This window comes from Corapipo altera, unplaced genomic scaffold (genome assembly GCF_003945725.1).
Source record: "Corapipo altera isolate COAL_440 unplaced genomic scaffold, ASM394572v1 158, whole genome shotgun sequence".
Taxonomy (NCBI): domain Eukaryota; kingdom Metazoa; phylum Chordata; class Aves; order Passeriformes; family Pipridae; genus Corapipo; species Corapipo altera.
Genome location: NW_020884977.1, coordinates 134,746 through 149,070, shown reverse-complemented (window position 1 = coordinate 149,070; position 14,325 = coordinate 134,746). Strand labels below are relative to the sequence as shown.

The 14,325-nt window shown below is 39.8% G+C and overlaps 1 protein-coding gene across 1 annotated transcript in view; it reads right to left on the bottom strand.

Moving 5' to 3' along the window:
* Positions 1-1,991: 1,991 nt before the first annotated feature.
* Positions 1,992-14,325, bottom strand: part of CALCRL (calcitonin receptor like receptor) — a 32,699-nt gene continuing 20,365 nt past the window's right edge. The window contains exons 10-12 of the mRNA XM_027665538.1: positions 12,973-13,191; positions 12,578-12,619; positions 1,992-5,827 (exon numbers count right to left, since the gene is read on the bottom strand). Of these exons, the coding sequence (XP_027521339.1) occupies positions 5,606-5,827; positions 12,578-12,619; positions 12,973-13,191 (483 nt within the window). The 3' untranslated portion in view covers positions 1,992-5,605. The remainder of the gene's footprint in view (positions 5,828-12,577; positions 12,620-12,972; positions 13,192-14,325) is intronic.

Here is a 14,325-nt window from a genome sequence, read left to right as displayed (position 1 = left end):
TACAGCTGTAGGGTGACTGATAGATAATAATTCTAATTATAAACAGGGGTCTGTCACCTCTGACCTTCCAGTCAGGCTCTTGTTACAGTTTAGAACTGTAAAAAAGAGAATGTCCCCAGCACATAAGGATGGAATGACAAGAAAAACCTTTTGCTTTGCTCATTCATGATTATTTATAGGAGCAGGTTATGTGAAACCAGCCATTACTGAGGCTTTTGTGGGGGATTTGAAAAAATTGGGGTTTTTTTCTCCCTGAGTTTTTTTATGTTCTGATCTGTGTTTCCTTATGCATCGGAGGCGTTTTTTGTGTTATCGCTATTTCAGTTACAAGAAAGAATTATCCTCCGTTCCCAAAGAACATTTGGGTTCTTTATTCCTTTATTCTTTACTTTTTATTCTGAGCTCTTTATTCCTCCCTTCTGTCCTGGTACAGTAGCAGTGCAGTGGTGCTACACGATCCTCCCAGCAGCCACATTCCCGAGGGCTGCAGGGCGCTTGTGTCGGTACAACCACGGGCGCACCGCCCTGGCTTCCAGCGTGGCTTTGAACACAAACTGGTGTGCTGAACAAAACGTGATACGATGCACTTTCCCACTGAGTTGCAGCTTGTCCTTCCTCAAGAGTTATTGATGACTCTCAGTGCACAGAGAGCTCACTCTGTGGTCCAGCACTAGCTCCAAAGCAGCTTACTCACGGTCACCAGGGTTTTAATTTTAACACCGTTGCTTTAAGCCTGTTAAATTATCTTCAGCGTGCAGCAGATCAGCTTGCAGGCTGTGTTTAATTACTCACTTTTGGTATGTTTTGCTCCACCAGTTCAAAGGGAGTTTAGTATTTTCTTGGCACATAGGTTTTTTGGCTCAGATAACTATCAAATGCTAACACTTTGGATTAGACTTTGACTTCGATGGTGACTGCCATCACAAGCACATGCAAGACATACTATTAGAGCACTTGACGTATTTTCAAAGGCAGTAATCTTTGTGTCTTGCAGAAAGTAGAATGGCATCCTGTGACAATCGGTTTGTTTTCTTTATTTTCTCATGTATTTGTTGCCATGCCTAAATATTGCGAGACTACTTGTGCTGTAAGAGCATTTCCTCTTTTAAAATTATTTAGAAGGTGTAAGAACCACTGTTTACTTTTATCTAGACAGGTAAGGATACTGTATGTTATTTTTCTTTCATTTTTCTTTCTGGATTAAAAGACTGTGTTTAATTGCTTTTGGGCACTTATCCTCCAATTGCAAATGCTACTGTAGATACAACTTGTGTTACTTTTCTACTTTCTCTACTGCTGGGCATTGAGTACAAAATATTGTAAGCAGTAGCATTTCCACTGACTGATATTTGGCCCTAGGAACTAAAGATCAACAAAATAACCTGGAACAACAGGCTCCTGCTCAAAAGTCAGGAATGAGAGTCAGGTGATTGTGCATTTTTTGATTGGACATTAACAGACTTTAAATACAGGTAACGTGCAGACAGTAGTATTAAGATTCAGTATTTAGGATCTCCTTGTGTGTTTAAATATTTGGCTTAAAAAGAAAATAAGACTGCCTACTTTTCTTGAACTCAGATTTGCTTATCTACCTTCACCTAGACTGATAGAATGAAGAAGACAGGTACGTTTAATTTAGACTCTATTCTGCTGCTAGTTCACAATGAAACAGAAAATTTGGCTTAACATAAGTAAGTATTAATAACTTTTTATTAAAAAGGTGGATTAGAAGACAAGAAATTGAAATATGAACCTTTGAGTAAATGATTTTAAGTCCAGTCCTCTTATATTATCCCCCAGAAATGCAACGCTCTACTATGCATTAAAAAAATAAGTATTAAATAAACAAACGCTTAAAAGTAGAATTGTTAGTAATTCTATGTAATTACTTTCTCCCTGGGTTAATATTTAATTACCACACAGTTAAGACATCTGGGAAAGCCTAGTTTAGATCAGCTTTGTTATTTCTATACTACAGCACAAGAGATGTGAATAATTGGAGTAATATTTTATTGATCTCAAACAATACTTCTTTCAGCAATTAAAATGCATGATGAGTCATATGAACGAGGTGAAAATAAAGCACAACCAAAAAAAAAATAACTTCACATTTTTTTCCATTTCATTCTTAGTGTAAGCAATAAATACAATGCTATAGCTTCTATTAATCTTATTTACATAGTACAATATGTGAGTGGTGTCTGGTTTCCAGCCCAAATGTTTCTTGACATGAAAAGGAGTACGTGTTGCAGCATTTCTACAGCCAAAATAGTCGAGCAGATCATCACCATGAAAAACTACACAGCAGAAATGCTACCATTAAACAAACAACTGAGGGGATCCTGCAGTAGAGCATTTTATTAATTGAAGACAGTAGCATAAAAAATAGACATTTTCTCTCATAGAATCCTAACATGCTGGTGTTACAGATAACAAATATAAGACAACTATTTCTGTAGCCCCTGGAGATTGATACAATAAATCCTTGCTAAATTAAAAAAGGAAAAAAAAAGAAAGAGCAAACAATAACAGGTAACTATTTGCATGTTCAAAGGAATCTCACAGCCCCACCAAAACCTTTTACTTCCATTCCAGAGAATACAGATAAAGACTTACAACCTTCTGCAAAGTAGAAGATCAGCCACGAGAAATGAGCACAAGGATTTGATTTTAGTTTATGGTGACAGGAAAACATATTAGGAAGCAGGTGCTTCTCTCAGTTATGTAGAAAGTGAAAAAGGTGAGGTAGGAAGACAAAATAAGGAATTGGTATTTTCCAATGCAAATTAGAAAATAGGGTATCTAAATTCATAAAGAGAGGGGAAAGAGAGCTCTCCACAGCCACAAATATTTTCTTGCACATCCAGCTGGATGTATGTTTCTTTTCCAAAGTGAAGACAGATGTGTGCCTAGAAGCGTGCTGTGAGTGTCCACCTACAAGAAGGATAATTTCTGTGGAAAAAACAATTTTTTTCCCCTAAATTACCATTACAGGTTTCTCTAATAGAGGACAGAGAGCAAACAGCAATTAGTATTTATTTGGCATTAAATGATAAAATTCTATAGGCTATGAAATTTTAACTGCCTCGCTGAGAAGCTAAATTAAAGTCTAATATCGTGTCACACTCTAAACCATCACTTATGTTTTAATGACAACAACCCACCAGGTACCATGAAATAATTGTCTAATAATAAGCCATCAGGAATTTAAAGTACTTTAAAATGGACAGATACCTGCCTGGACTTTGATTCTCAGCTGGTACCAGTTGGTTCTGCAAATGGAACTCAAGACAGATTTGTACCAGTTGATGATCTGGTCCCACAAGTGTAAAGCTGCTACGCCAGAGCAGGGATTTTCTGCACCTCTAATATTTTCAGAACATTGCACCAATTTTAAGTAACACTACATAGATCAGCAAGCAGAGTTGTAAGTGGCCTCTAATCATGTACATCCTTACTGTATTCTCACAGTTTTAGAGTCTGTGACATCTGGTTGCCAGATTTCACACTGCTCTACAGTACAGAATCCAACAGATTTTCCAAATCATTCCCATCAGCCAACCAGGCAGCCTTGCAGAAGAAGAGAAGGGATTTGTGCGTCCTAGCTGAGATTCTATATTGTGAAACTAAATCATTAATAAAACACTTTCTAAATTCAAACTCCAGACGTAAGAACTGTAAAAACAATATGGAAAGGTGCAAGTGGCGTGAACTTCCCACATCCTCCTAATGTTTTCCTTCTAAATACAAAATATTTAAAGCCTTATGAAGTCACAAACTAATAAACACTGTGACATTAAGTTACCTAGATGCTAGTGAAGCTTACAGAAAAGCTACTGACAAAAAAATGTTTAAATGTTAGCTTCAAGGTGTTCATATACAAAATTAAGTATTTAAAACTGAAATGGTCTCAGAAAGAACTGTCTTTCGATTTTAGGACTGGTTTACGTGCACCAGATATACATTAATTAGCATAATAGTCTGTCTGTTCCAGCATCTGCTTTTTCTTCCACTTCATTTTGTTTTTTCCCCACTTCAAGTAGACTTATCTGCAAATTAAATGTATAAAATTTTTTCTTACAGTTTTAATTTTCAGTAGGACTTTTCTGAACTCACCTCATTTCATGCCCTCATTCTTGAGAGCATTTTTGTCATTTCACTTCACAAAACTACGATTGCTTTAAAGCATAAAGATTTAACAAAAACATAGATTTCTATAAAGACATATTTCCTCAAGACCTTCCTGACAACCTCCTTGGTTTCAGTGAGACCTTTATGCACCAGTAGAACCAAAGAAACAACATATAAAGTACTGTTCTAAGCTGAGTAACTGAGGCAGATTCAGAATCAAGCGGTCCAAAATATTATTAAAAGTCTCAATCCACAATGTTTGGACTCTTTATAAAACAAACTTGATATTGGATTTTCCAAATAATGACAATTACTAACAGTAGTTTGCTTGATTAGTCTGAACCTCATACACTGGCTTTAAAGGTAGTATGTCATGTGCACTGTGTTCAGTCTTGCATGATTCTCTGAGACAACAAAAAAAAAGCCACAAAATTAATCAAAACCTTGCCCAAGAATGAAGGAATAAGTTACCAAGCATATGGACAGGGAAATACTTAAAAATAAAATGAGAACAATGCTACAACAAATCCTGTACATGATCTTCTCCGGGTTGAATGAATTCCTTCAGCACTCAGTGAAGTTCCATCAGCTGCAATTACGTGTTAGTGTCTGGAAGGGTTTGCAGTTATTCAGGTTACTCCTTTTCTTTCTGGCAGTGAGGCCTCGTCAGTCTTGTCTGTGTTAAAGCCAGGAAGAAACTTCCATACGCTTCAGGAGAAGGAGGTGTCTCTAAATGTGCCAAAATAGCTAAAATAAAATTGCTCAAAGCTTGCTGCAAGATATTACCTTGCAGCACGTAGAGACTCAACCTTGAACTGGTGTCTCTATGCTTGATGTAAAAAAGTTTGGGAAAAAACCCAAACTGGCCAAACCAAACTGTCAATATCTTTAACCAAACCAGCAATATCTGTTTCCTCAGACTACCTGTTGGGCTTTTTTTGACAGCCAAATAAATGCTGGACACAAAAAATAACCTGGATAACCTATTGTTATTATTGCACCTACTTTAACCATTTTGTTTTGTCCTATTTTAGGTTGAATTAAGACAATAGAGTCTGGTATAAGATTCTATAGGCAAATGAAGTGGCTTCAACATAGCACAGTCTTACAACAAACTCCCAAGAAAATAAGAAATCCTTCATTGATTCCCTTTGTACAAAAAATTGCCAACTTTGTCTACACAGTAGAAACTGAAGAGGCAAAGTTTGTAACCTTATATAAATGCACATACATATATAGATATATATGTACAGATGTCCATACTCGATACACAGAAACACAAACAAATGTATATATGCATATATATATATATATATGTATACATACGTACAAAAAACGCGCCGGTTTAGTTTGCGTCGTTTGGGGAAAGAACATCATCCCAAGTTAGGTAAAAAATCTTCTGGCCATGAAGTCACTCAATCCGACTGGGAGTTCGGGAGGGCGAGCGCGCCAGCACGGGCCGGGCCTCGGCAGTTCAGCCGTAGAGCTTCTCAGTCTTTAAAACCACGCTCTCCATGTCGTGGTAGCCCTTCCCGTTGAGGTGCTCGCTGGTGCAGTCGTGGTTGTAGCTGTAGCCCGGCACGTCGCTGATGGTGGACACGGTGTAGGACGCCGTGCGCATGGCGTCCGAGTGGCTGAAGCTGTGCTCAAACTGGATTTTGTACTGGTTCCAGTGTCTCCTCAAAACAGCCTGGACCTGTGGTAGAAGGCAAGAAGAGATTCATGTAAACTGGGTTTTGTTCTGTGCTACGTGAGGGCCGTGATAAAGGTGTCTCGTCGGATTAGACGGAGTGGCTCGGTAATACCCACACGTCACTTGTCTCTTGAGGGGCAATATAAGTAATGTTGCCTCAGGGTTTTTTTGATTTTTTTGATTTTTAAATTTTTATAGGTTTTAGAAGTAGTTCATAGAATCATAGAATCAGTTGGTTTGGAAGGGACCTCTGAGATCATCAAGTCCAATCCTTGATCCACTATCGTTGCAGTTGCTAGACCATGGTGCTAAGTGCCACATCCAGTCCCATCTTAAAAACCTCCAGGGATGGAGAATCCACCACTTCCCTGGGCAGCCCATTCCAATGGCTGATCACCCTCTCTGGAAAGAAATTCTTTCTAACATCCAACCTAAACCTCCCCTGGCACAGCTTAAGACCAAGCCCTCTTGTCTTGCTGATCATTGCCTGGGAGAAGAGACCAACCCCCACCTGGCTCCCCCCTCCTGTCAGGGAATTGTAGAGAGTGAGGAGGTCTCCCCTGAGCCTCCTCTTCTCCAGGCTGAACAGCCCCAGCTCCCTCAGCCTCTCCTCACAGCACTTGTGCTCCAGTCCCTTCCCCAGCCTCGTTGCTCTTCTCTGGACCTGCTCCAGCCCCTCAATGTCCTTCCTGAACTGAGGGCCCAGAACTGGACACAGCACTCCAGGGGTGGCCTCACCAGCACTGAGTCCAGGGGAAGAATCACTTCCCTGGACCTGTTGGCCACACTGTTCCTGATCCAGGCCAGGATGCCATTGGCCTTCTTGGCCACCTGGGCACACTGCTGGCTCCTGTTCAGCTTCTTGTCAATCCAAACTCCCAGGTCCCTCCCTGCCTTACCCTTTAGCATAGTAGTTACACACATCCAACACTATTACCCCATTTCACATCAATTCCCCCTAAATTCCAGTAGCATATTTAGTCTCTTTTTCAAGGTAGGCCTTCATTCTGTTTAAAGACATCTGCACCCTGGCCTGGACAACAAGATATCACCCAGGACTTTGGAAAGCCTCTAAGGACTGTACGTGCTCCGAAGAACATGAAGATGAGGAAGAGGGGGTCTTAAAATTCCCCCAGATTCAGTTCCTGAGGGGCAGAATGGGGCAAAGGTCGAGGGGTGGACGAACAGTGATTGGATGAACATCATTATAAAAACTATTGCACCTGGGTCAGGAGGCACACGTGGTTTGTATTCTCAGAGCCTGAGAGGCTTCATTAAAACCTTCCCTTATCTTACCTCCTACTTAAATTGCCCTGGAGTTTTTTCTCCCTGAATTTTTAGGCAAGAGTAAGCATTATTTTTCAGCAAATTTGGTGTGAAATAATGACATTTTACAATTGCAGTGTGCCAGTTGCTCAGAAAAAGCACAGGTTACGGGAGGAACAGCAGCAACACAATTTTCTGCTTAATCCCTTGTCAACTCCAGTCCAGTGTGGACAGATCAGATTCAGAGATGAAAAAGGTAATTTGTGTTCACCCTTAAGTTCAAAAGGCCACATCCTCAGCACCTGTAAATTCATTTACTCTCAACGAACCATAATTTACATTTGCTATGGTTCTGACACAAGCAAGTCTTTCCTAATTTCTGAACATACCTTAAGCCAATGACTAGAAGGACAATTTCCCAAACTCCACATTTCTACCAGAGTTAAAAATAAAGCTAGTAAAATAGCTGAAGGGCCCAGCTGGTTTACGTGTCTCCATTGAAAGGATATGATGTTTTGTCATAACCTTCCTCCCCTGCAATCTGGTTAAACACCTGGGCATACTGGGGGGATGAAGTGTCATATTCATGAAGTTCGCACGGAATTAGGCTTTCAGTGAAGATGCCAAGTGAGGAATGCCAAGAATGGTGATGGTTGTTGCTTTTTCAAGAGGTTTTTTATGTTTAAAAATCCCACAGATCATGAATATTTAATTTCCTCTTCAGCCAAAATTTGTACAGAAAATACTCCTGCATTGACTGGCCAGGCTGTGACTCAGGAAATACTGGGGAGTGCTGATACCTCCATGTATCCAGCAGTGACCCCCCAAATCACAGGCACCATTCAAAAACATGGCCTTCATTTCACTTTTTGACATACAAAAGAACTAACCAGTGAACAGTGAGTGCCCCAGTTAACTGTTTATATTGTGCATAAGTATTTTTAGGATTTTCCATATGTCTTCAGGGTTTCTTTTGTGTCTGCTTCTAATTTCCCTCACACAACGGTTTCTTTTGTCTAATTTTACTCTGGCTTTAATTATGAAAAATAAGAATAAATAGAAGAAAAGGGATGTAGTTTTTAGACTTCCTGCAGTCTGGTATCAGAAACCACTGTTTAAAGGAAAACTTCATATTTCCCAAAACCCTTACAAAGAAGATGTCAAAGCGTAAGGAAAGAAGCATCAACTGATTAACATAAGAAATTAGCATTTTAGGGCAAAGGAGATGCTCTCTTACTGTTCGTAAAACCTTTCTAATCCACTCTAAACATCTAAGTACAAATCTCCAAATCTTTGGAGAAAAATCAAGTATCTCAATACTTCTGAGTATCAGATCTTGCTGCTTTTCATATCAAAATATCAGAGTCTAAAGGCAGAGTTTGTGTTTCAGCACAGGAAGTTTTGATTAATTAATATATGCATTACACAGCAATACAGACCCTTCTGTAATCTGTCCTAAAGCCAAGAGAAGAAGCATATTCAAAATTCCATCTTTTCCAAGAAGGAAGCTTCAAATTGAGTTTGAAATCCTATCAATGAATCTGTGCCTATTACTAAGCTATGTTCTATTTGTTCTCCTTCCCACAGTCAATGACCTCAATAAGATTATTTCTGGCATTCTTCACGAGGCCTCTCTGTTACTGCTGTGTCAGGATTTCATCCCTGTCCTGCTCCATGTCTGTTCTTGTAGGGTGTTAACACCTTTCAGATTTTTATCACTGTCTTTCAGTCTCCTCTAACCTTCCAATCAACCATTTGTAGGAGAGGATGGGAAAAATCAACGAGACAACTAATTTTCACTAGTAACTCTAACAATATGAGTATCTACTCACGACCTGAGAATAGAACTTTTACCACTCAGCTTTGAACAGTTGCATAGAGCTGTAAATGCAGCTCAGGACGGGTAGCATTTTGGGACTTTGTTACAAGAAAGGATATTAAGCAATGCATTTAATGAAAAAAGGTAATGGAATAATATAATTCTATTTCTCAGTCATTTACAGAGATGTTAGTTCCAGCTGGAATACTCTTGCTTCCATACCTTATTAGTTGGTAATGGCTCTTTTTGATGAGTTTTCATGAACGGGTCCTTTCAGTCAGCCCTTAACAGCTTGATGTTCAATAGCACACAAATCAAACAGCTCAGGAGGGAAAAAAAAAAAAAAGGAAAAAACACCCAAAAACCCACAACAAAAGCTCATCTATCTCATCTATTATTCAAGAGATTGTATAAACCTGTAAACTCAAGACCATGATCTTCATGGCAACATTTCTGCACTCCTGTGAAATGAAAGAAAAAAACCCACAAACCCCACAAACCTAACATGGATCACATAGGTCATTATTAGCACTGTAATTAATAGCTCAACAGGAACCTTTCTATTGATTTATCAGAGATCTGGGACAAGCCTCTGCTCTGACCACAGCCTGTATCACCCCAGAAGCCTCTCCAGGCCATCTCAGACTGGAAAACATGATGAGGTAGTTGGGAAGCATCCTGCTCTGTGGGATGCTGGGCCATGAGCAGAATGTGAGTGTCCTTAGGGAAGCCCTGCCAGGGTAGATCAAGATGAAGGGCTTGCACATACTCCCCTGTCTGTAGGAGGTTTGTGACAAACATCTGCAGTGCCTGTTAGAACAGGACTGGACAGGCAGCCCTGGCTGGACTGCTCAGAAAGCTGGAGAAGTTCCTTGGCTACGGTCAGCAGGACATACCACCTATTTTTCTTACATTTCTTGGTTTATTTTCACTGAACTTCTCTGCTAGTAGATCACATTTATTTACTTCTTGGCCAGAGGTATCTGCTTGAACATGATTTGGATCCTGATATTTGGTACAGAAGATACTAAAATGTACAGTAACAGTTGGGAAATGTGAAGATGTAGACAGAAAGAAATTGGTGCTTTTAGCATTTTTAATTGCTAAAAAACCCACTAGTAAAATCTTTGCCCACTGTCACTTCAAGTGTTGACTCCAACATCAGCATTCACCTTTAAACCATTCACCTTTAAAGCACAGAGGTGCTGCAGAGGAGCTCTTACACCACTCCCTGGTGCCTCTAATTATGCAGAGGCTCTAATGAGGTGTGGCTGTGACAGGTGACACCAGCCAAGCCAAAGTTCCTGCCTCAGTTCAGGCATTGGTGTGACAGCAAAGGGACTGTGATGGATGTGGAACACAAGTGTTCCTGGAGGCTTTCCTGCCACGGGGACAATCTTTTAGTATTCAAAGGAAACACATCTTTTCTGTGCAGGCATTTTTCTCTACCTACAGTGTCGTTCTCCCCCTGGGTTTCCTTACTGATACAGCTGTTTATAAAGCACTAAGTCCCTTCTTGAACAAGATGTACTGGAAAAGTCCTTGAATCACTGAACCCAAAAGTGGTTTAAAAGGCATAAGTTTTCACTCTAAAGAGAGTTAATACAGACAAACTTGTTTTACTCACAAAGTCAAGTTCTACGGTCTAAAAATTAACTGTCTAAATTAATAAATGTTAAAATGCCTAAATCCTCCTTTTAGCATTACCCTGCCAGCAGAAGTTCGAGCAGTCATTCACCTGTTACCATTTGTAAGTGTTGTGGAAGAGCTCATCTTTTATCACTGATCAGCCCAGGGTGAATTTAGGATACTGAACTGGGGGGTTGACTCGGGTGTGCTTTTCTTACATAGCAGAAGAGAATATGTAAAAACTATGAGTTTGTAACAATGAAATGTTAACACATCCAGGATCATATTTTAAAATTTCATATTTTAAAATTAATCATAACTTAAAATAAAAAAACTGCCTTGGAAGAGCCACAAGGATTAAAAGACAGAACGTAGCAGTGAACAATGTTGTTGCATAAAAACTGGAGAGATTTCAAGGTTTCCCATCCCTCCTCCCATATTTTGCACTGCAGCAGAACAAACTCTGTTTGATTTTTTCCAAATACCTGTTTTAGAAGGCATTCTGACCTATACAATCTAGAAGGGAAAGAGTGTGTGAACTTGGGACTTGAACAATAATTTACTTTATGGTAAAATCAGATCAAACACAGTGCCCCACACCCACTGAATTGTGAGAAAGTTCATCTTCATCTGTTCTACCTCCTTGGCAAAAACAAACAAACAAAAAAAAATCAGTGATACTCATACATTTGGGGGGGACACACACAACGACACAAAACTAAACCTTCAAACCCCATTGCAATCTAATCAGCTTTAGACTTAGGAGGAGAAGGAAGGGCAATGTGCTGGAATCAATTCTGGTATTCGCCAAATAATTACCTGTAAGTAAATATTACTGTCCAATAGCATTATGTAACCACACTGACACAATTTTACAGCATCTGATAAAAGAAACTTAGGGTTCAGTCACATGGAAACATCTGGTTACTCCCACACATCTGCTTACAGCCATGTACTGTAACCACACTAAATGCAGAGCAAATGAACAAACAGATGTGTAGGAATAAGTGTAGGATTGTAATTGTTCCTCTGTCAAAACTGCTGGAAAAGTACCAGTTAGCCTTTTGGTAGGGTGGGTTTTTTTGTTTGTTCGTTTGTTTTGGTGTTGCCAAGATTTTTTTGGAAGAGCAATATCGACAATTTCATTTATATTTTTTAGCCTTTCTTTCACTCTGACACTGCAATCCTCTCTAAGTGTACTTTCTACAGCACGGGACAGGGGGTTCTAAGTGACAGTCACTGTGTGCACTCCAGGGGTACAGGACTTGACCATTCAAGATAACAGCAAAGCTTATTAACTGTAATGGGATCAATACAATCCATTACTGAAACGTGGCACAATCCTCTAATGTAAGAATAAAGAAGTTTGTCCTTGGAATTGGTGGTTTCTTAGAGGTGCACTTATCCCACACAAATTCCTGACCCAAGCACACCAACCTGTTGAGGTCTGATTTTTTTGAATGATACTTTTCATCTGTGTGAAGTTTTCCAAACCTCAGCCTAGAATTTTCCCAGAGAGACATCGTAACAGAGTCACAGGATCATGGAAGGGTTTGGGTTGGAAGGGACCTTAAAGATCATGTTCTTCCAAGCCCCTGCCATAGGATATAACCATACCCCAACCCAGTGTGCTCTATTCCTGCTACAGAAGGACGAGTGATTCTCCAAGATAACATCCTATACAGCTTCTAACACAGACAAACATGCCTTTGGAGTACTGAACAGCATTTTACTTTTATGATATTTATTGAGAATTTATATCAAAGTAACAAGTGTCTTCAGTTTCTTATATATGTAAGAAAAATGTACATTGCTCAGCACCAAAGAGTCAGTCCTAATGCTTTTAATGATGTGCCATGAATGATGGCACACTCCTTCCCAAGCTCTGCTCTTGGCATGCTGATGCTTTGTTTCCTTTTTTTGAGCTCAAAAAATTTAGACATAAAATAATGAAAAAAAAATTGCCATCTCAGTTGCTGAAACAAAACTATGTAAAATGGAAAATTATTAAAAATACACTAAAAGAAGTTGTTACCTACCTCACCATTAAAGAAGCAGAAAATTGTAGCCACCAGTAGACCCTATAAAATAAAAATAAAGGTTCTGTTTTATTACACATACCTATGGGATATTTCAGGTGTGAGATAATTTCAGATAAAATTCAGATATAGTCAGCAAAGACAATGCAGGACAAATCTAAATGTGGTGGCTTATCTCTGAAAATATGGGACCAGTTACCTACCATGACCTATCTTTAGGAATTTCCTCAGGGAAATTAATATTTGGTATGATGAGAAAATCAAAGTATTTTATAGGAATATCACATTAAGGCCTCTAAAAATTAAAACAACATGATCATTTCTCCTTTTTTTGCTTCACATGCCAAGTGCTCTCTGGCTCAGAGGGGTGAGAGCCGTGTAACAACTCTCCCTACCTGGTAGTGCATGAGGATGTGCATCACATAGTCATACACCTCCTCGGCGATCCGGCCCTCTGGTCGCCATGGAAACAGCACAAATTCGATGCCAAGGAGCGGAACAAGAATCAGGGTGGCTCTCACTGCTTTCATGTACAGGTTGGATTCGGCCTTGTGGGTGTCTTTGAGCTTGGTGATGAGGACACGAACGATGTTTAGCAGGAAGAAAAGGTTCACCTGTTGGAAAAGGAAATGGCACTGAGGGCACCCTGAAAAATAAGCCCACACACACTGACCTGGGAGACTAAAAACCAGACAAAAAACTCATACTGTATGATTGTGATTGTACAAGTAACAGCAGTTAAACCTCTTTAAACCTCAGTTACCTTTTAAATAACTGAGATGTGGCTCTACTGGTATCCACATCCATTCCTCTAATTTACAAAACAAGTGTGCATCCAGATATCTACTGTCTATCAGTCCTAACAATCCACAGACCTTTCTCTCTGGTCTCCCAGTAGCAGTGAAGGATTAGGGGTTTTTTTGAATGATTGTTTCTTTTCAGGTTGGTCAAGAAAGAGGATGACACTCTTCCGTCCTTGCATTTAAACACGGTTCTTCCAAAAGCTACTTTCTATTTTTCAAACATGGACTTGACAAATTTATAGAAAAGAAAAAAAATCAGAATGAAAAAAATAAAATAAGTAAAAGACCAAATGCTGCTGCAAGGAAGTGTGTATACTCCTCTAGACAAACAGGGGATTTAACATTCTCACAGTGGCCAGTGGCTGGATTTTTTATTCATTCAGCAGAACTTGCAAATGTGGCAAGCACTGAGATGGTGCCCTAAATATTCTCGTGCACTACAGATTCTTGATTATTTCCATAGCTACTAAGGCTTTTCTTGTTAGAAGTGGTGACCAAAATAATAATCCCAAACTGAAATCACAGTGGTTCAGAGTAGATCTTTCAACATGTGAGTATTCACTGTAAGCAGCCACAAAACTAATACACACACGTACCTATATATGTATGTAGACACACACACACAGAGCCAAAGGATGTCACTAGCCAGGGCAACAGCAGCAACAAGGGATGCTGACACTCAACTTTCACCTCCTGTGCAGTGCTGGCAGCCCCTGAGAAGCTGCAGCTGGAAGAGACCTGGAGAGCTCAGCCCAAGGGCACCGAGGCAGGACAGTGCTGCTTCAGGGACCCACTGCGGAAGGGAGAGACACAGAACCCACTCCTATCTCAGCTTCCTGATAACTCTCTGTCCCTGTTAACAATAGAGACAAAGGGGAGGGAGGGAGGAAGAAGGTAGCAGACAGACAGACAACTCCCTTCTAAAAAGCCTTAGAATTCCTGGTC